This window comes from Strongylocentrotus purpuratus, unplaced genomic scaffold (genome assembly GCF_000002235.5).
Source record: "Strongylocentrotus purpuratus isolate Spur 01 unplaced genomic scaffold, Spur_5.0 spur5_scaffold_5, whole genome shotgun sequence".
Classification (NCBI taxonomy): domain Eukaryota; kingdom Metazoa; phylum Echinodermata; class Echinoidea; order Camarodonta; family Strongylocentrotidae; genus Strongylocentrotus; species Strongylocentrotus purpuratus.
Genome location: NW_022145611.1, coordinates 30,340,904 through 30,363,504, shown reverse-complemented (window position 1 = coordinate 30,363,504; position 22,601 = coordinate 30,340,904). Strand labels below are relative to the sequence as shown.

General features: G+C 35.8%; 1 protein-coding gene across 2 annotated transcripts in view; it reads left to right on the top strand.

Moving 5' to 3' along the window:
- Positions 1-22,601, top strand: part of LOC100892959 (protein Smaug homolog 1) — a 33,102-nt gene that overhangs the window by 5,788 nt on the left and 4,713 nt on the right. The window contains exons 1-10 of one of the 2 annotated variants that reach the window (XM_030999512.1): positions 3-318; positions 2,965-3,367; positions 8,628-9,185; positions 9,689-9,751; positions 10,858-10,967; positions 11,679-11,765; positions 12,751-13,006; positions 16,802-17,003; positions 18,298-18,502; positions 21,105-21,312. In XM_030999512.1, the coding sequence (XP_030855372.1) occupies positions 316-318; positions 2,965-3,367; positions 8,628-9,185; positions 9,689-9,751; positions 10,858-10,967; positions 11,679-11,765; positions 12,751-13,006; positions 16,802-17,003; positions 18,298-18,502; positions 21,105-21,312 (2,095 nt within the window). In that variant the 5' untranslated portion in view covers positions 3-315. Of the gene's footprint in view, positions 1-2; positions 319-2,964; positions 3,368-8,627; positions 9,186-9,688; positions 9,752-10,857; positions 10,968-11,678; positions 11,766-12,750; positions 13,007-16,801; positions 17,004-18,297; positions 18,503-21,104; positions 21,313-22,601 lie in introns of those variants that run through there. The other variant, XM_030999513.1, reaches the window with a different exon arrangement.

Genomic DNA, 22,601 nt, shown 5'->3' with positions numbered 1-22,601 from the left:
TTAATTTGGAAGGATGCCACTGGATGAATCCCCCTCTCACTAACTGTGCACAGATTGCTCACTGTAAGGACAGTCACGATTCTTTTCGGCACCAAGAGTTTTTCAAGGGGAACTTCCTTGATATGTTAGTTCCTGGTTGTCTCTTGCTCATAGGAAATTACACACACTATGATGTATAATTCACACACAGGTCTCGGCTAGGCATGAAGCGCAGAGAGTAAGTGAGTGCGAAACTGAGAGGGAGAGAGAGTTATATGTATTTTTTTAATCATTGGTTATCTGCCATTGCCGAATGACAGAAGTGCCTGAGCAGTCATGGTGAGTGGAGCGCAATTAATAGATCTTTGCTTGTAGAATCTTGTTTGAATACTTGTTGCATGTTCTTTTTATGTGTCAACGTGCACTGACAGCGCTGCTCGCAGAAATTTTAGGGGAATTTACCCAACAAAAGATAAAAATTGAAAGCACGGTTCAGTTGTCATTGTCAACAGAACCACTGAAGTGGGAAATCATCCATACGCATAGTTGTAATATACGTCAGTCATATTGTTTGTTGACATTGAGGGGGATTTTTCGAAGGTAGATGGTATTTGCAATACAATTTGCTACCATATAATGACAAAGTTCTATGTTCTGATCATTACTCTTTTATCCTGATGACGTACATGTAGTAGAGAAATGAGGTTACCGTACACTGTAAGGGGCGCAGATTTTGAGTAAGTTCTGAAATGTAGGCCTATTAAATATTTAAAACGATGTAGTATTCAAGATAAATCAAGTAGAATAGCATTTTCTTCAGAATGTCAATATTTTACTGACATTGCTCCAAAATTTGTTATTAATATATTTTTGCTCTTTATTTATTTTGATATATTTCCTTTCCTGTTACTTTGATAGCTCATGTTCAGATTGTAATGCACAAATATACCAAAAGAAATGTTTGTTTTAAAATTTTAATTTTGAATAATAATAATTTCAGCAGTGCCTAAAAGTGATGTACTATACATGTAATCTGTAGTAGACATTAAGGCTATACATGAAGTTAAGATTCTTATTTCTTACTGCCATGAATCTTTATTTTATTTCGAGTTTGCAAACATCACATTTTGGTTGGCAAATCGATCCAGTGAGAAAAACTGTTTGATATCAAACTTCATTTATTCTGTTAGTTTTTCATTGATGATTGATCCCATTTCCTTAAATATGTGACAGTCATTTTAACTTCCTATTACATGTACAACTTTTTACAATCACTCATAAATTTGTGTATTTTATTTTGATTTTTCCTAAAATAATCAGTTCTTTGATCTTTACAAGGGTTGTCAATCTATGTTCTGATATGTTGAAAGTTTATCATACATGTACAATTTACTTTGTGTATGACATATTACATACTGTATATAATGACTTTTTTCATGAGGTATAAGTAATGGAAATTACTGATCATGATTATTATAATTGTATACCTCATATCAGTATTTTAAGCCTACAAATGGTCAAAACTTTGGACATCAAATGTTACCATTGACTTCTACATCTCATTTAGCAGTCGTTAACAAAACAAAACAAATACTTGTGAAATAACTTTTAATAAGTATCGTACATTGCATGACTTTTTAATCGGAATTGGAACTAGGGATATTTTAGCTATTTTACACATTGTGAAAGCACTTTGTAGGTGTGTCTCATGTGTTTAGATTTACTATCATTTTCTATATAATGATAACCACCCTGACCTATTATGAAAGGAGTTTGAACCCTAATACAACAACTGAGTCATTCAGAGCTATTTATAATGGGTTTCAATCTTCTTGCCTTACACTGTACCTGTACCTCTTTTGTTTCCTGAAAGCCAGTATTTTTTTGAATTTCTATGTTATGCCTGAAATTTGTCTTTGTAGCTTCCTAAGTAACCAGTCATTGATGAAAGAGACATATATTCCCTGACTACATCATGCCTACTATTTCATTAATCTGACATATCAAACACATTTTTAGGATACATGTAGATTAAGTAATTTTTAGCAAATTTCAAATAAATTTATTGAGTTGCCCACAACCAAGAATATCATACAGTAATCAAGTAAATACATGTAGTGTAGGCATACAGTCTGAATGACTAGTTAGCTTAGTAAACAATGGCAGCTGTAGATTATAAAGGCTAATACACCCTGTACAGATTTTTCTTGTTCCATCCAAATGACAAATACAGTTTGCCAACTGCCAAGCTCAAGCAAGCCATTGTGAAGCTTACTTGTGGTAGAAAGAAAAAGATTCAGCATAATATTTGTCGCCAAGAAAGATTTATTAAGGCAAAAGGGGCCTCAGTGACGCTATATATACCGTTATGCATTCTTTATCAATACATGTACATGTATACTGCATTGGACGTGTTTACAATGTATTATACATTGTAGTTTGTTTGCTTTTCACATTGACATAATGCTTCATTATATTGTTGATTGAAAGATTGGAAATCACACTTCATCTACTAAGTACGGAACTTATACATTTACATAATTTACAATGTAGATCGACCTACATGTACATGTACATTGTGTAAATGAAGACATTTTGTAGTCCTAAATGTTTGTGCTCCTTTCATATTATTTTTACATTGCCTAATTCTAGCTTATATTGAAGTAATTCTAACATCCAATGTAGATCAGTTTTCTAATAATGTTTTAGGTAATCTCTGAGGCTATTTCCTATTAAAAGTTTATTGATTATTTCAGAATCTCATGCTTTGTATTAAATTCTTGTGATATAAATTTATGCAAGGAGGTCGAGCATCACATCCAACTTTTCTAACAATATTTCACCTCTTGGCATTCTCTGAGAAACTATACTTTTGTTGTTGTTTTTATGATTATTGTCTTTATGATCGTTGTCTTTGTAAAGATTCTGAGCTTTCAAGTGGTTATTACAAGTTTCCCATTTTATTTTCTACCTGCTATTGAGCAGAAAGGCATACAGAAGTTACCAGAGCAGCATCAACTGAGCAGCCTATTCCCTATCGTAGACCACTGGAACCCCTTCGGTAGCTACGATGGTAGGCAGGTGAAGGGTTTTGATCCCCGCACTTCCTTCACGACCGCGTCCTCGCCCACGAACACCACCACCCCCACAGCCAAGCCTACCGCTGCCCATCCCACCAGCAGCATGAAACCCACAGACCTGTTCAGGGATCAGGTTAATGCTCTATGGTCCTGCTTCAAGGACTGGAATGAATGCGAGCAGACCCTGGTCCTCTACTCCTTGCTCAAAGGGGTCTCTGGAACCCAGGCCAAGTTCCTGTCCCTGGTGCTAGATCAGGCACTTGCAGAGTCGGACCTTCAACATGTAGATAGAGAAGCAAATGATCCTGGTAAGTATATACTCTACCTATATCTTTTATTTCTGTCAACCATATATTGGGCAATCATGTGCAATCTGTCCACTATGACATATGACTTTCGTTCGTTTCTTCAATTTAAAAATGGGAATCTCTTGATGTGACTATTGGATAATGGTTCTCTCTGACATCTCTAACATTATTGAATAGTCATGTCAAAAGATTTTTCTATTTTTGGATGAACTAAATGGAAATAATTCATATTTTTTTTGGGGGGGACTCGTTACACAGAATCACCCTAATAAGTTTTCATTAACTAAGAGGACAAATGAAATGATGGTTGAATTAAATTGAATTTCTTAATTTAGCTATTAATTAGTTTTGTTGTTATTGTTGTTGTTCCCTTATCACATTTCCTTGTGAATAGACTGTTACAACTTAATACCTTTGTGTACATTTAGTGTTTGATTTTTTGTTGTTGAATAAATTTAAAGAGAGGATATAGGGAGAGGGCTGTGACTAATCTGTATCGGTGCTTAACTTTTCATCAAGTAGTTGTTGCCAAAATGAATTTGTAAACAAAAAGTCAACTTTTACCTCTGGCAATACACTTGTAACCAAGTGAAGATGCTACTAAATCGATCTAGCTTAATTTATTACACTTTAATTGATGAATGGCTCTTTAAGAAATTTAAAAAAATCTACATTCAATGAGAGCTTTACCAATTTGTACTAGTCTACCTTCGTATTCTTGAACAAGTTTGATTGACTCAAGAATCAAGATAAAACTACAATTAATAAATTTGCATGACCAAAAATATTGAACACTCGCCCATATTAAACTAGGATTTGATATTCTGTTCTCAGGTAGCAGGATATTTCTGTTAATGTGCATTGTGAGATTTCCTTTGCATGGATGTCGTTATGTTAACTATAAAATCTATGAGGGTAAGAGCAATAAGCATATAGGAAGCTTGCATGTAGAACATACAGTGTAGATGGTTGCTTACAATACAATACAATGCATACTGGCTAGTTCTATAAAAAGTTTGAGGATATTGGCTCGTGATCCAAAGGGACGATCATGCGACAGAAGCAGGTCCCTCACTCAAGGTCTAAACCTGGTAATGCAGGGGTTCCAATGTAGTCTCCCATCTTTATTTCTGTACGGTCATGACAAGTTTTCTCAACAGGATATTGTCGCATCTGGGTTCATGAGGGATCCTTTAGCAAGGGGAAGTTGCTCCAGACTGGGGGGTTAGAAAACAGTGAACTCGCATATAAAAAGATGTTGGAAACTAAAAGGTTATTTCAGTTATAGGACTCTCTTGAATCATTTTCCTCTATCTCCATAAATACATCATGAAATTGTCCTGATTTTAGATTTGGGTGGTATTTTGTACACAATATTTTTGTACCGGTACTACATAGTAACCTTAATTGACAAAATATAAAGTTTCATACTAATTCAGAGCATTCAACTTTGCAAACCCAAATTATGATTACTTAGCATCTTTTGACCTCATATTGCAATTAGTTTCTTTTCAGGGCATCTCAGTGATTGTGTTGTTCCAGATATACATGTAGCATACCGGTACATCTTCTTAATAATGATTCACTTATCTTTTTTTTTCTTTCTTTATCTACACACGAAATTCATATTTTATCTATATTCATCCTGGAAATCCCCCTTTAAAGGAATGACAGAACTTTTAGAAATTAGGGATTTTTTCACCCAATTGTGTTATATGTAGATTCAGGTTAGGTGGATGACATTACAAATACTTTTAAGGGATCAATTGATCCTCGTATGAACTGGGTTTTTTCGTGAGGCAACTAATTCAAAAGTACAATGTTGAATAATGTTTTCTCTTTTCTTGAAGACCAGTGAAAAGTACTGGTACAATTAAAAGCTGTAGGCCAAATTTCTGGAGCTAATCTACATTCTTACACTGTGTTACCCTGTATGTACATTGACATGTATGCCTTGTGCAGTTATCTTAGGTCCAGATAATCAGACATATATATATATCTTAAGATTTGACTTACACTAATAGCTAGGAATCCAGGGACTGGGATGTCATACATAATATGATCATAATTGGTGATAAATTATGTCTGTAGATTTTGTTGATAAATTTGATAACAGTACAATTCCCACATGAATTAAAAAGTTTATGCATTCTGAGCAACTTAATTGGGATGAAACTGTGTCACCAAATCAGTCATGTGATTTTTATCTATCTACAGATGAAACTGAATAAAATTAAGTTTAACGTGATCAGATCCTTGTCTGTTAAATCTACATTTGTGTGGGAGTTTGGATTGGAATTTAATTTTGTTGTGGTATTATTGCATTAGTTATTCCATTATGTTTGTTCTACATGATTATGCATAGGTGGCTTCCTAGTGACCCAGGCTACTTGTTTACCTTCATTCATACAAATAGGAGATGCACATGGAATTAGAAAGGAATGTAGTTTTATATTTTCATGTATTTTGTAATTATTTTTTAATGATGTATTTTTACTCTTTTTACATTGTTATCTTTATTATTTGGCTCTTAAATACTTTGATTGTAACCTGTTGGACAAAAATACCTCTTGCAAACTTTTAGAGAGTTTTTGAAGGGCTGATTATTATTTCCTCAGTAGCCAGGACATGTTGAGTGTGACTCATTTTGACATGACCTCCAGTCAGGAAATAGTTCACTTCAGCCAGACTGCACTGTGCAATCCCACACCCAGTATTACCCACACTCTTTTGTTCAAATCAATTCATTTTAATAAACCACTGAAAACTTTAAAGATTTGAAACCTACATGGGTAGGTGGTATTTAAGATTGATATTATTGTTGTTAGGTTTGTACATCCATACTCCTTTTTACCCCCACCCCCTCCCCACCAAAAATCAACTGATGAAAATAATTTTGGAGAAAAAAATGGAAATTTAAATATCAAAATAGTAATTTAAAGGAAAATGGGTGAAAGAATGGGGAAAAAAACATTTCATACTCTGTTACATAACAAAATTCCAGTCAAATTTGAAAAAAATATATTAAATGAATACAAATTAAAAATAGTGAAATAAAAAATAAACCCAATTTTTTTTGTAATGAGGTGTGAAAAATTTGAACCATCAATCTAGACTTACCAGGAGTTTGGTCACCCACAACCCATCCCCCTTTAAAACAAAAAGTATTTTGCAAGCATACAATGTATGAGGTTACTTTCAAGTATTGTTAGAGTTTCTAAGAATGTTCTGTTTATATTTGAATTGATAAATGAGGTTTCAATTGCTAGATATACAAAGTACTCTCACTTCCACTTTTATGTTAGATTAGATACGATACTTTCGATGGGCATCACTGTCCATTCTCTGTTTGCTTGGACAGTATAACCCTTAGCTCTGTATTCAATAATAAGGTATCTGACAGCAAAATAGATGAAGATATAATTCTAATCAGATTGTGTCAAACAAATTTAAATCTTCATCATGCAAGGCCAGCTTTGTTAGAGGCAGTCATTGTGCATCTGATTCTAATAGCTTGTTTTGCCAGTGACTATCGGTCCTTTTGGTGTGCTTAAGTAAAACTACCTGTAGCTATGTAGTTACCATGGAATTTCATGATTCAGCCATACTTACCGTAATGAGGATGTATATAATAAATCACATGTATACGAATGCACATGTGGCTGTATACATGTGCAGTTTGGGGGCTTTGACAGTAATTGCATGATGGAGGAAACAGAGATTTAGCGGTTAGAAATGAAGCGTGGCTCATTGTAGAAATGGGCTGTTCTCCAGGCATTTCAAATGGGTTCAAGATAATCAGGTCTCCAATTGTAATCCAAACATGAAACCACAATACCATACCGTACCACAAACATGTACCCTTGAATTATATCACTGTCTTTTTAGTAAAGTCTTATTACATTAATGATTCCTACAATGACCAGGCATGTGTTTTTCAGTTAATCAGGGTTTGGATTTATAGCCAGAATTTCTCTTTGTATTAGTCAATATAGTGCAATCAAAAGTGTGAACAATTTAATTAGAAACTGATGTATAAAAGGCCAATACATGCTAATACCATGGGAATGAAAAAAATGGGAGTTGATTCTTTTGCAGGGGCGTTATTAAAGTATTATAGTTGCATCTTCAAATTAAAATCAGGGCTTTATATGCATATATGTGATTGGATGGTTATAAAGTAGGTTGCTCACTCGTGGCATCTTTGCATCCTTATTACATATGAACCCATGCTGTTGACATATCATCCTTTGCTGCGGATACAAAAGCTCAGTTTGAAAGGCTTTTCAAATCACGGTTTTCCAGGGTTCTATAATAGATGCCTGGTATTTTCAGAAGTTATAGCTAGCAATCAGACAACTATAGGCTTATGAGCTGTATCTTGAGTTGAATTGAGAACGAGAAGCAAGCCTCCTCCTGCTGATATTAATCACCTCCTCTGCAATTTATTCACGTTTCCGCTCATGCACGTCTGGAACCTAGTAAAGTTCAACATTATATGTAATGCTATATACTCATATATGTAAAGATAGACTTAAAATATTAAAATCTGGCAGTCTACAAAATGCATGTAATAACCTGTACATGTATGAGTACGTGTCTGATATTGACTCAATATTAGCTGTAATTGTACTGTAGACAATTATAGATATATGACAAATTTTCAAATGGAGGGGCCTACATGTATGTATGGAAGACCCCAAGGACTACAGCCCTAATATGTGTAGGCTACTTAATACTTAATATCAGGTCCTTGGTGTGATATTTTTAAAGTATGCTTCAGGCTTTGGTAACTCTACTTTTTTTTGTAGTGTATAATTTCCATTACATGTACACATGTAGAGGATAATTTTGTCTTTTTCTATCCTGGTTCATTGATGTGGCAAAGTAAACCACAAGTTGATGGGGGTTTTGTACATTATGTGCATGCTTACAGTAGAGTTTTATGTCATGAGGTTACAATAGAAAGCTAAAATAAAGTGAAAGTATTATGGTGATAAGAAGAAGATTTTAACTTTGAGGGCTAAATTTCACTGAAATTGCTCTTGGCTTCTAATACTAAACTGGTTAATGCAAATTATGTTTACAAGGGCTTTTTGTACATGTATATTCACAAAGTGGAAAAGCATGGTAATCTTTAAAGTTTAATTTGCCAATTTTCATATGGCTATGATGCAGCAGTTCTTTTTCAAACCGGACCTGAGCAATCATGATACTGTCACTAAACATGATCTTTTTCTTTCTTGTAATTCTCCCGCAGATTTTGTACGAGGTTTGAACCTTGAGAGCAAAGAGGAAGCCATGGCTCAGGTTCTTTCCCACCTACCACTCCTCCAACCCAGCAGTACGGAGGCCAAGGCAGAGTACCTCAAGCTCATCCCAGAGATCCTGAGCTACATGCAGGACAAAGGCATCCTCCTAGAGGAAGCACACCAACTCTTCACATACCTAGTCATACACCCTGCTCTCAGCTGCGAGGAACAACTCCCAAGGAGCAAATATTTCAACCAGTTTGACGATCACCAGTCCTTCTCCCCATCATCGTGCTACTCCAGTCAGCTGGGCTCAGACCAGCTGGTGTCGCCGTTCCTGAAACCATCCCCCTACGCCTCCCAGGTGGGGTCGGAGGGGTCCTCAACGGGGCTCCTGAGAACGGGGATGTGTGGTGATTGGTATCAAGGGAGTGGTGGAGGTGATGGGGGTGGTGGAGGAGGAGGAGGAGGAGGGGGACTCCTGGTGGGGTCAAACTCCTTTCATCAACCTCTCACAACAACCATGTCTGCACCACCAGCTGTCAATGTAACAGGGCCTTCATCAGGTATGTAACATATTTCATGTTTGTTCAATCATTAATCATTGGTATATTAATAATTTCTTTCAGGACTTCCTAATAACAATGTTGTCAGGGGTTATATTAAGGCATGAGAAAAATGGGTCCTGCTTTAACCCTGTAATAAAAATAAGTTTTTATGACCATCACAGTAAATGGACTGTTACTGAGAACCATGACAATTTACATGCATTCATGTTATGTTTTACTACTTATCCTTAAATGAAATGTTTGATATTAAGGGGATATTCTCCAGATTCCACCTGTCAGGATGCACTTTCCATTTATTTTGGTCGATAAATTTGTATATATCCTGAATGCAGCTGCAGTTTATTTGAGAAGTACACTGCTCCTATTTCATTTCTTGTGTCTAATTTTAGTCATGTTTTCCTGTTAGTTGAATATACGTCAATTATTTCAAGCTGTTTCCAAGGAAGAAGGTTGAATCACTCATATTTCATCCAAATAGGATTGTTGTTGTTATCTTGCAGATGATTGCCTTCTTGGCAAAGGAAAGAGGAATAGCTTCTTAGAAGAAAAGAGTGGAATGAAAGGTGAGTTTATTTTTCTAATTTTTCTAATTTTTCTGATCTTCATGGTTCCATAACCTATATACATGTACATACAGTGTACAAGAAATTCTTGATATATTATACGAGTTCTTTTGGTGAAACCCTCCTCTAACACCATAGGTTCTGTAATCACATTTTTATTAGTATTTTCATGATGAACTCTACTCTATTATTAATTTGAATACTATGAAATTGAATCTTTAATAACCTGGTTATATGGCTTAAAATTTAGAAACTCTCTAGAAATCTAAATAAGGAATGTTTGTGATTTCTTTTCTTATTGATAATGAGCATTGAACTCATGGAAATATTTATATTGAGGGGTTAGTGAAGCTTAGTCATGTACACGCACCTGTTTTTATGAAGACACTTTACTTTTATGAATGAATTAATCTGTGACCTTGTTAGCAAATTTGAAATCTATATTTGCTTGTAAAAGGTCAATGTTGTCAATCTTACATGAATGTCTAATTTGCACATGTTGTGTAGCTTTGTATGTTGCACTATGTTATGCACAATAAAAAAAAATATGCAATGCACACAAATGAGGAAAATCCCTTCTTTTTTTTTTTTATAGACAACGATTGCCTCAAACAGTAGTATTTTTGTATAATAGATAGGTCATGGCTGATTGTATTATGGCTAGGTCAAATTGATGAGTCACTTGATAGTTTCCTGTTTGAATGGAGATATAGAAGTTTCATTCACAATACGTACAGATGATTACACATCAGATAATTTTAATCCAATAGAATGAGGAACAAAGGCCTGTGAAAAGGGGCATCAAGTTGGAATGTTTATACTTATATTCTTTTTTTAAATGGCGTTGCATGTCTGACACTCTTATTTTTGTTGTTAAAAGAAGAACAAATGCTTGTGAAAAAAACTATAGCAAGTTTGACAATTGAGTGTTCGATTTATATTTCAATGTGATTTTGCATTTGTATCTCTAAAGCATTTAGCTTACATCTCTGTTTACCTACTTCAGTGTAACACTTGTATATCTTTATGAAAATTATTGAATTCCTATTGGTCTTCACATTTCAGCATTGGTGCATTAACATTTGATGTTTGATTTATCATGACAGATGTACCAACATGGCTGAAAAGCTTGAGATTACACAAGTATACCAGTCTGTTTGAAAGTATAGACTATAATGAAATGATGGCACTTTCTGAAAGGCAGCTGGAAGAAATGGTAAAGAACCTTATCTCCATAGATATCATTAATTTTTCTTACTTTTATTTTTACCTTTTTTCCTTGGGGGGGGGGGGATTTAATTTTAAATTGTACTTTGTGATTTTCATTAATATTTAGACCTTGTGATTATCAGTTTGCAAATTTTAGTGATATTTATTTTCACATTTCATAGAGTAATTCATAAGATTACTTTGTGTTGTACAGTGTATGGAAATGATGTGAAGCTGAATAAATACTATAATCACAATTTTTTTTAATTGATAAAAAAAAGTTATGTTTATGTTACAATATCTTGAAAGAATTTTAGGCACACCCATTAGCTTTAACAACCCCAAGTATCAAACTATTAATTCAATGACCTATGCTCTGACTTATAGTTTATCTTGCAATGTACATGTACTATATAAACTACAGTATATTGATATACTATGTACATCCTTGAATACATCATATGATCTGACAGTGAAAGAATGATATCCTTGTGTGTTGGTATCTAGTATATTTAATTCACTTTAATACCTTATCATGTGGTGTTCTTAACGTTGTTCAGTAAATCATGTGATGTGGAACCTAGTGAATGATACCCTTCAGTATTTCCAGGTATTTGTTTTACTCTGTACTTTCTCATGTACATTACCGTACATCATTGACAACATGATCATGTGATGTGGAACTGATTGAATGGTGATTGTGTCTATATTATCACAGGATGTGACGAAAGGAGCGAGGAATAAGATCATGCTCAGTATACACAAGTTGAAAGAGAGGCAACCCATTCTCAGAAATCTAGAAAAGGTCAGACAAGATTGAATTGATAAAATGTGATGTCAACCGCATTCATGTTTCGCTTTGTCTGTAACTTTCATTTAAAATGTTTTCTGAAGTACTCTATTTTAATATCTAGGTTATTATTTCAATGCTACATATATTTACAAAATAAACACCAAGGGATGATTAAGGCACTTGAAGTAGGGATGTCAAAATCTTTAAGAGCTTGTAATTACATGTAGGCATATTTCAAATTGTTCAAGTCAATGAGAGTCTTAGAAATGCCAAAAATTCAGAAAGTGCATTTCACTCATGTAATTAAGGAACTGCTGCCAAATAGTATATCTCATCGTGATCAATTATATTTTCGATACATTAGAGGAAGAACAGTTGATGGCTGGAGACCCGAGCAAGTTAAGGGATAATTTTTTTGAAAGTTTGAAAAATGTTAATCGTAAAATTATAAAGTTTACTGTGGGTGAACAACATTTAGGCCTTTCTTTAAATTCTATTCCGCTATAAATAATGTATTACCTGCTGTAAATATTAAAAAATACTTGTTGGTGAAATGCACTGTGAGCATAATTGATTTTAACAAATGAACTACTTGGCAAACAATCACTCAATTGGTCATGCATGTGTACTTCTTATTCATGTATTTCCCTCTTTAAACAATATTTAATTTACTGTAAAGGTATTATGCATTGTTGGTGACAGTGAAAGGGTCAAGAATAGATGCATTTGCCAAATAAATTTATAAGTCATAGAATAGCAATATTTATTTTTAACACTAATAATAAACAATGAATCATTCTCCTAGAACTTTCCCATATGCCTCTAGTGAAATTCAGATAGGTGTATGCACTATTCAATCGGTTATATTTTGTTGAATATATTTAATCATTTGCTTTGTATTGTTAAAAGTTATTGGTAAAAAAGTTATGAGTACTTAGTTAAAAATGAAAATTCCCTTTGAATGGTTGTAACTAGAATACTTTATCTCCTAATGCAGGACATCATGTCAACGGGTAGCTCCAAGAACCTGAGGAACGCTCTCAACGACATCAAGAACATCATCAACACACCGATGCATGCCTTTAACCCCAAAGAGTACCGAAGCAGCAGCAGCAAGTCTGAGGACATCGGTACCAACCCTGCCGGTGTGGTGGGGGACATGAGGCCAGAGAGTGGGACGGACTCGGAACAAGGCTCCATGCCGGTCCAAGAAGGAGACTTGCCAGGACAGATCACAAGGTTCATGGGCAAAAGTAAGCTGTTTATTTTTTCTCTTTTATTGGCATGGGGACTTTGTATATTGTCTTTATCCACAGATTGCCACTACAGTCTAGTCATTGTCAGTGTCCAAGTAGGAATTCTGATATTTTTTCCGGAGAACCAGAATGGTGTTAAATCAAATACTTTAACACAGAGTTGAAACCCTTTCCGCTTTTAAATGATGATATGTGCAAGGTATAGAAGAAGTTCATTAATAGAGAGTTTGATAAGTTACTCAAAGAAGAGTTAATTTTTGTGTACCAAGTACATTGTCCAAGTGGCAAAAAAAGAAGGAAATTGTCTATTTTATTGCTGACAGGTTTTAAAATGCATGAATACTTTCAACCATGGAAAATATGTATCATAGATTTAATGAAGGTACGTGTAAGATAAGTATGAAAAGAAAATTGGGAGATGACTTCTTGCTTTAGGTAAATGTGAAAGAATTACTGCATGAAACATTTCTCGTAAAAATAGTTTGTTCGATTCAGTATGACACACTTTTTTTCTTAGATCCCAGCCCAAGATATTTTTGGTTTCATTACCAAGAGGCACATTGCATAATTGCAATCTCATGCCAATATAGAGAGTTGATAACAACATGGATAAAACCTGATGCACAGTTTGAACAAGCAAGCCAGGCACTTGATTTGATGTGTGAAATTCTAGTATCAAAATTATACAGATTTTTATGAAAAAATTGTTTGAATTAACGAGTAGTTTTATCATAATGACCTGTCCTCTTTGATGATTGAAATACTCATATAATGTATATCACCCTGGTTTAATAGATCATCATAGTGTATCATGGCTTAAAGGTTGGCATGAAAATATAATATTACATTATAAAGAGCAATTCATTACGATAGTATTACAAACGGAAACAATGAGGAAATTTATACAAATTTATTACAAAAAATGAATGTCTTATTAGAAAATCTGTCTCATAGGAATACATATATTTCATAAATAGTGTTCAATGACAGGGCAAATACCCAGGAGAAGAACCAAAGGGTTGAACAACCATCCCAATGTAAAGACAGCATTCATCATGAAGTACATGTCTGTACCTCTTAAAAGACATGATATTTCTCTAGTACATAGTACATCAAACTCTTTAACCTTTCCAATTCATACACCTCCTGATCTTTCCACATGAAGCCCATGATTTGTTAAGCCATATATCTAGGTTTCTGCAACGGAACCCTTATCCAGCATTTCTGAATTGCTATCTATACCCAGCCCTCCCCAGCCTCTCTCTTTAACACATGGAGCATACCATACTGCGTAAACGAGATGCTCGTATGTTAAACTGTGTTGCTGTCACTTCCCCTTCAAAAAGTTTGCTCAGTACCTTATATAGAATGCCATGGGAGTCATGCCAAAAAGGTATGGATGTAATATATTAGGCCTGATTAAATTAAGTTACGAAGTTTCCTTTTCATGACAGAATAATCCCTATATCAAGTGTACGTGATATTCCTCATGTGAGCTCTAGTGATAGAGAATGTTGGCACTTAACCTGATAAGGAAAGATTTTTTTTTTTAAATATGAAAACAGTAAATTCATGCTGATGACCCATTCCACACAGAGTTTCTGAAATGATTTTTTTAATGATTAGTTCATCTAAATTAATATTTATATCTTGCTTTTCACCTTCATTAATTAGGTAAAATTCATTCAGACTTCTTTTCTTTTTCATAAATTAGATCAAATTTATAAATTATTCTTAAATCATTTTGACCTTCTTTACATTATCTTTTGGGGAGGATGGGTTGGGATGGGTAGATGAATAATATTAGATGCTTGTTGCTTACTTACTTACAAGCATACACATGCTTTCTTAGCAGTCAGTTAAAAACAAACCATTGAACCAATATTCATTCGAGATTGTAAGAAAATGTGAATTCTTTCATTTATATGTAGAGAAACTTTATTCTGAATGATTCTGAAATGCATAATTTGCAATAGTGAAGATATGTGAGCCTTTTCATCAGAATTTTGTTCAGAGATGACTGATTGTCACATCCGATTGCCTTATCCAATGGTTGAATTATTCCTTTTCCTGTGTATACATTCTCTATCCCCTAGAGACATCAATTCTATCCTTCTAGAAATGATATTTCTAAAATCCAAAAGCTTTCACTCTAAGATAAGGCAAAAACAGGTTCTTGGCAACCGTATGGACCACCAACATTTTACTATCTAGACAAACATGCAAGTGATGAGTATTTCAAAATGAAATGATGCTTTCTGTAGATGTGATTAAAGCATGCTGTAAACTGCTGTGTCATGAATATACATCCTTACTACCTATTAAAGTACAGATTTCAACATCTCAGCATCTTTACATTTACTTTCATCTTGAAACAAAACAAACAACATTGAATTGTACTAAAATTAGAGCTGACATTAGGATTTGGATGCTGTGAAAAAGTGATATCTCTATTTACACTGGTTTTGATACGGTACCTGAAACAAGCAGTACTTGTAGAATTGTTGATCATGCTCATGCATTGATTATGCTCTTTCATTCATTTCAGTGTGTGGTACTTCCATAACTTTTGTTATTGGTTATTTAGAAGGTCTTGGTTTTTATTTCTCAAAATTGTTGCTAAATTCCTGAAGAGGTCCTTTTGTTTAAAGACAAAATGAAACTTTTGTGGCTTTCATGCTTAAAAAAGGTCTTGATTCATCAATACTGTTTATGACTCAATACTACAAACAACCAAGTCAAATTTACAATGACTGCCCCGCCCCCTACTCTATTACAACACTTACTTTTTTACAAAATGAACATGAAGCAGAATCCCCTTTTTTTAAAACATTTTGTTGTTGTATTTAGCATTATATGGTAATCAGTCTGTCAAATTTGATGATTATCACCAACTATTTATTTGTCCTTCTTAGTATGAACTTTAATTATGAAATATTATATGACCTCTCTTTTATGATTATTCTTTCCCCGATTGGTGTTCCTCTATTTTTGTCGCTATTGTTGTTAGTTTCCTTTTTTTTTTTTTATAGTAAAGCAAGTGTCCATGCACTACCTAATTTAACCCCTCTCATCTCTTCCCCCCTAGTAAAGAAAGAACAGTGAGTTAATGATGCTGTTTATTAAACAAAGGATCTAACTTTATGCTAATGAGGGGGCTGTGGGTGATAGCATAGTGATAAAGATCAACAACAGTAAATAAGGAGACATGTGATTTGGATGAGTAACATTCATATTTAGAGTATTTAGTTTCCTGTACTACTCTCAGGCAGGATACTGACGTAGTGAGCTTCATATCCTCACACTCAATAGCTCTCACAATGCATGTACATCAAAATGACAGCTATTTGTTTTTAATAGAAGGAAATGATGTGAATCTTTTGCACAATAAAAGCTATTGACACAGGGATATGGACAGACGTTTTAATTGCATGTAAAATGACTTCAGGGTATTTGGATTCTATACTTATTAATTATAATAGGTTAAAAAAAGGTATTTAGGGTAGAAACTGGGTAATTCTTAAATCATAAACAATATTTTAAAAAAAAATTTTTGTACATATTACATAAACTGTATTTTTGTATATGTTCGGGCCACTTCTAAGTAAAAAAAAAGTATTTCGATTTCCACCAGGCTGGGCCCCTTTTTATAACGAGTTGATACTTATCGCAACTTGCGATTAGTATCAATCGCAACTACATGTATGTACATGAGAGAAATGAGCATGCGTTGGGTTTGCTGTCTTCATCTTTTTAATAAGTGACTGTCATATTTTGTTCCTCCCCATGCAGTGTGCACTCAGCTGCTGATGACGCCGAGACCTCATGAAGAAACGATAACGCAGTACTTGCAGCTCCTAGACAAGTGCTATAACCATGAGGCATTCACATCGGCACAGAAGAGCAAGCTATTGTCATGGAGAAAGAACTGCCAGAAATTCAGTCCAAACCCATACGCCAGAAAATTATCTATCGATAGCAAGCAGACCAGAGGGTAAGCTGCACAGTACAATTTAAAGCCCATCTGCGTTAGTTTAGCCAGGAGGGATTACACCTCTCTGCATGGTCACTGACAGGTGGTTATCTCATCAAATCAGCTCTCAATTACCATAAGAAAAGGGGACCATGGGAGACCAACAGTCACCACTAAGGCATTGTTTGGTATACAGAGGGCGCAAGTAGTGCAGTGGGGCTTTAATACAATATCAGTTATCAATGCACTCAATTTTTTATATTCTTATACCCTTGGAAAAAAATGTTTCCATAGTTGTGAATTTGCAGACTAAAATGCTTTGTGGTTCTGGGGTATTCATATATGAATGTTGTTAGAAAACTACAAGGGGATATTTGAAGGTTGATAACCTAACAAAATATTGCAACTTGGTATATAATGCTGAATCAGACATGTATTAGCTATCACCTCTGCTTCATGTCCAGGGGTAGTGTCTTCAATTCACCCAGCTACCTGACTCTCATAAACAAGTGATTTGCAAGGGATCAAAGGATTGGAGGCAAATTGTGTGGGAGAGGGGGGATTTATCCTGATTTACATATATAAACCATTTACAGGCTCTCCGAAGTGTATGTGCGCATGTGTGTCTTGAGATTCTATGGAGTGAGTGTCCGGATTGGATAGAGTGTGTTTTTAATGCAGGGTTCATGGATTCATTCTTTGTCTTATTTTCGCTGAATATTTTTAATTGCCAATTATGCAGAGGCTCTCCTAAAGAATGCACATCCATCATAGAAATTGATCTCCACTTCCATGTAGAGCTGTAGGTTTCCATGGAATGTAATTAGTCTGTGAAAATGTTTTCGTCCATTTATGGAAGGACCTCATGAGTATGTCAGAATAAGTTTGACATAACTCTGGAACGCCTTAAGTAGCATTTCCATTGATTGCCCTGTACTATTTAAAATTTAAACTTGTGTTATGTCATCGAGAGGCAGAGACATAACAATACATACAAAGACATGTAACTTCTAATACCTCGTGACATATATCATGCAAATTCTTAACTGGTAAATTAGTAATGAAGTAAAGATCAGATATCAACCCAAGATAATATATGCACTCCATGGGAGTGAGAGTGTGCAATGTTAGGTACAACATCACGATTGAATTAGTGACCAGGATATTAATACCAGTACTTTAAGTGCATTGGGCGGTTACTTTTGAATATCATTTTGTTTATTCCTGGAAAACAAATGAAATATCTTATTGGTTGAAAATCACATAACCAGCAACAGACCATACTCCAACTCATTTCCTTCGTAATTTGTTACAGATGGAGTCATTATTCAGGAGCATTCAACGAGCACGTCGGGGGTAGCACGGGTGTGTCTGTAGGGGGTAGAAGACCAGTCAGTCGACAACCCTTTGGGGGTCTGTCACAACCACATCTCAACCCGCTACTATCTATGAGTAGCCTCGGAAGCCCCAGCCAGGCATACAGACAATCACCGGGTAGTAACATGTTATTTCACAGACAGGTAAGTCCTCTTTGGTCTTTACATTACAATTCGATTCTTAATTCTTTGTGCGGATTGAAATTTGGCCTTGTCAGAAATAATGGGCTCTTATCTCTTTTGATGACCAAGAATGGGTTGGAAATTATTAAATTCGATGCTTTTTAACAAAAAATGATATAGAGGTAGAGCTCTTTAGAGCTTGACCGAATGTGCCAAGACAAGAAAAAAGGATGAAAAAAAAACAAAACAAAACAATTACAACAGATTTATTAGTCCCATGTTATACTCCACATCAATTTTGTATGGGAAGGGGAGTCTAAAGATCAAATTGCAGTGATATTGTGCCACTGTAGATTTTTTGATTCTGTATATATATTAATATCAACAATGAAAAAACCAATGAAGTTTTATGATGTGAGAAAATCAGGTTCCATGGCATTGTTTTTGATCAATCTATTTTCAAACTTTTCAAAAGTCTGATAAACTGAATGGATAGTCTTAAATATTACTAATTCTTAATGCATTGTTTGAGGTAGACTTGATATTATTACATCAAGTCTGACTTGATTTCAGCATAAATTACATGAACTATGCTGTATGCATAAAGTTCAAAAAGTTATCTGCCAAGATCTGGGGAAGGAGGGTCAAATACCCCCCCCCCCCCTTTCCCCTCCTTCCCATTATCCTTCCCCTTCACTAGTCAGCACAGCATGAGTATGGTTGAGGTTAATAATTGGGTCAATCAATAAATCCTGATGCCAGAGAAATTGCAAAATTATATTTTTAAGAAAGAGGGCTCACATGCTCCCCCTGGAGGGTAATGAAAGAAAAAGACAGTAATGTCACATGCACTCTCGCGTCATGTGACTCTCTACTCACTACCCAGCAACACAGGATCTCTTTCATTGCTAATGTGGAAGTGAAAATTACTAATACCCAGTATTATGTGAATCATCTTCCTCTCTTCAAGTTGTCTCTCTCTCTCTCTCTTTCTCTCTCTCTGTGCATGTGAACTTGTCAGAGCTTAAATACGTCCCAGTTTACACCTCTGTGGTATTAAGGCTTTCAGCTGCCAATGATATCGGCAGAAAAGCTGTCTGTCTGTCACTCATCTTACTTTTTTAATGTCACCTATTGTTCACACTTTAAGAAACAGAACTTTCTTTTTGTACTTGATTGAAGTGAAATCTCTCATTTTATAAAGTTTTGTGTAGAAAAAATATTGAAATTATCTGGGGGTAGTAGCAAACATGTGGATTGTAGCTGTAATAAACATTTGGTAATGATGGAATGAATATAGGTTTATCCACACTGAAGGGTGATCATTTTTATTGCTGGAGATGATATGACATCCATCCATTTTAATCCATTTAAAACTTAAATAAAGCATACAATGAAAGAGAGAAAAGGGTGAAATAGGAAAATAGTGAGGGAAGATGTGAAGTCATATCGTTACCCTTTCTATTTACTTAACCGTTTTAGCACCTCGTTAGAATAGGAAACCATTCATACATGCTTAAGTTACATAATTACTCATTTCTATTCGTGATATGAGCATTTGTTTCATTTTGCAGAAAGTGACCTACATGTAGTGACAAAGTGGAACAAAGGCACTTATAACATACATTATAAGGGGTCAGTCTTGCATTTTATACGTCAGTAGAAGTGCATTTAGTAGAATTTGGAAGGTATATTTTTGCACCAATCCGTTGGTACTTTCTGATACTTATGTTCAAATTTACACTTACTCAGCACATCGTTGACCAGAGTATGCTCACTCTTTCGTTAAGAAAATAATTTGCATTTTGCTGTCGTTGTAAACGTTTGTTAGGGTATCCCTTTAAGCTATTAGGGGGGAACTCATGAGCAGCCATCCAGTGAGAATAGACAGGAAACATACAGGGAACGCGTGGAGACTACAAAATGTGAATTCTCATTAAATCATTATAGTGGAAATGATTAACTTTAAAGATAAGTGCGGTAGATGTGTAAGAGGGAAAGAAAGAGAGAGAGAGAGGGGGGACGTGTTTGAGTGATTTATATATATATATAGAGAGAGAGATATAGAGAGATAGAGAGTGACTGGGATGGGATTGGATGGATTACAAGTTAGAAGAGAAATGACTCTCCTGACAGTCCATTATTATGAAATACAATGTGTCACTCATTTGCCAATAATCATAGTTTGCTATCTCTTATGTGTTGCATAGTTTTTATTGTCTACGGCAAATGAAGAAAATGCTTTTTTTTCCAAACATTATCTTTTGGTTGAATTCTAGTTGAATTTTGTCGGAAATGATGGAAAAACGTTGTGGGAAATTATTTTGGGGAAAAAAGAGAACAAAATTACCTTATGGTGTGTTTGAAGAGTGTTCAAGTTTGTGAATCTAGTAATGATCTACCTTGAAAGCTTTCCTTCAATGTTTGTTTGTTGGTTTTCCTACTGCGAATAACCTTTCTCTGTTTGTTTCTTGGTTTTCCTGCCACGAAAAGTACTTTGAACCGATCTAGCTTTACATTATCTTAAATGCTAAGTCATCCTTTTTCACTATTGAACGATTGTCCGCATATATATTTTTATCATGAGTACTGACAGAAGATTCTTTCTCTTCCCATACCATAGTCTCTTGGTGGCAACCCCCACTCCCTGGTGCAGAGGACCAAGTCCGCCCCTAACCATCGACGATCATCGCAACCAGCCCCGCCCACCTACTCACCCCAGCACCCGCCCCTAACCAGGGCAGAGACGCCTCTTCACTCCCTCGGAGAGCCAGACATCACAGATAGATTAGAGATGCTCTGTAGGAGTGTCACGGAGCATGCGTTAGGAGGTAAGGAGATGGTCATCTGATTAGGTGCTTTTTAAAACTCATATTGATGACAGTTGAAGTCTTTGAAGCTATATTTACATGCTGTTTCACTCTATTGATCAGACTGTATAGATGTAGAATGTTGCATAGTTTGTGGTCTTGTTTTCCTCACAATGTTCCATATTATGCCTGACTATTGATACAATAGGCATGATACTTCCCAGACATACCACTCAAATCTTTAGATTTATTACTAAAAAAAGAAATTAATAAGTCCATTGTCTTATCTATTTACCAAACATGTTAAAGCGAGCCTTATTAATCCACAATAATGTGTTTTTGATTGGCATAAATGTCTGTTGGTGAGTGGTATTGGAGTAAATGTCACTTCCAATTATTTTCAAGACATATTTCTTAGGATTAAGGGGTTTTTGCTTTTCCAAAGGGCAGATACTCTTTTCAATAGAATCTTAATTCGATGAAAAAAAGATAAACAGCCTTGGATGATCGGGTATTTTGATAACAATTATCTGTGTATTGATATGAAGTTCATTGTTAAGAATCATGCTCCATGGGATTAAATGAAGATTGCTTGATATCCATCACCAAAAGGTTAAGGGAAATGAAATAAATTATTATCCAGACTAGGGGGGGGGGGGGGGGGGAGGTCCTCATGATCGCGCTACCGTAGTCTAAAGCTACAGTCCCATATACGTCCCGGACCGTCCCGGACCATCCCGGACCCCATCCGGGGTGATCCGGGATTCGGTCCGTGTTGACACCGTGTTGGCACCGGGGTGGTCCTGGATGGTCCTGGATGGTCCTGGATGGTCCTGGATGGTCCTGGGCGGTCCGGGAGTCGACCCCGGATGTTTTTGACGGTCAAAAACTGCCGGGGTGGTCCGGGACGGTCCGGGACGGTCCGGGACAATAGTTTGATCCGGGGTGATCCGTGTAGCCACCATGCTGGGTCCGGGGTCATCCGTAGTGGCGCCGGGGCGGTCCGTGTTGATCCGTGGCAGTCCGGGAGTGAGTTATTGACCGCCCAGGACCATCCAGGACCACCCCGGTGCCAACACGGTGTCAACACGGACCGAATCCCGGATCACCCCGGATGGGGTCCGGGATGGTCCGGGACGGTCCGGGACGTATATGGGACTGTAGCTTAAAATCATCACACTTTTTTGAACAAAACATCCCGGACCATCCCGGATCACCCCAGACCATGGTCCGGGATGGTCCGGAGTGGTCCGTGCTCGTCCGTGCTGGTCCGGCTTTATATGGGACTGGGGCTTTATAGCATTTACATT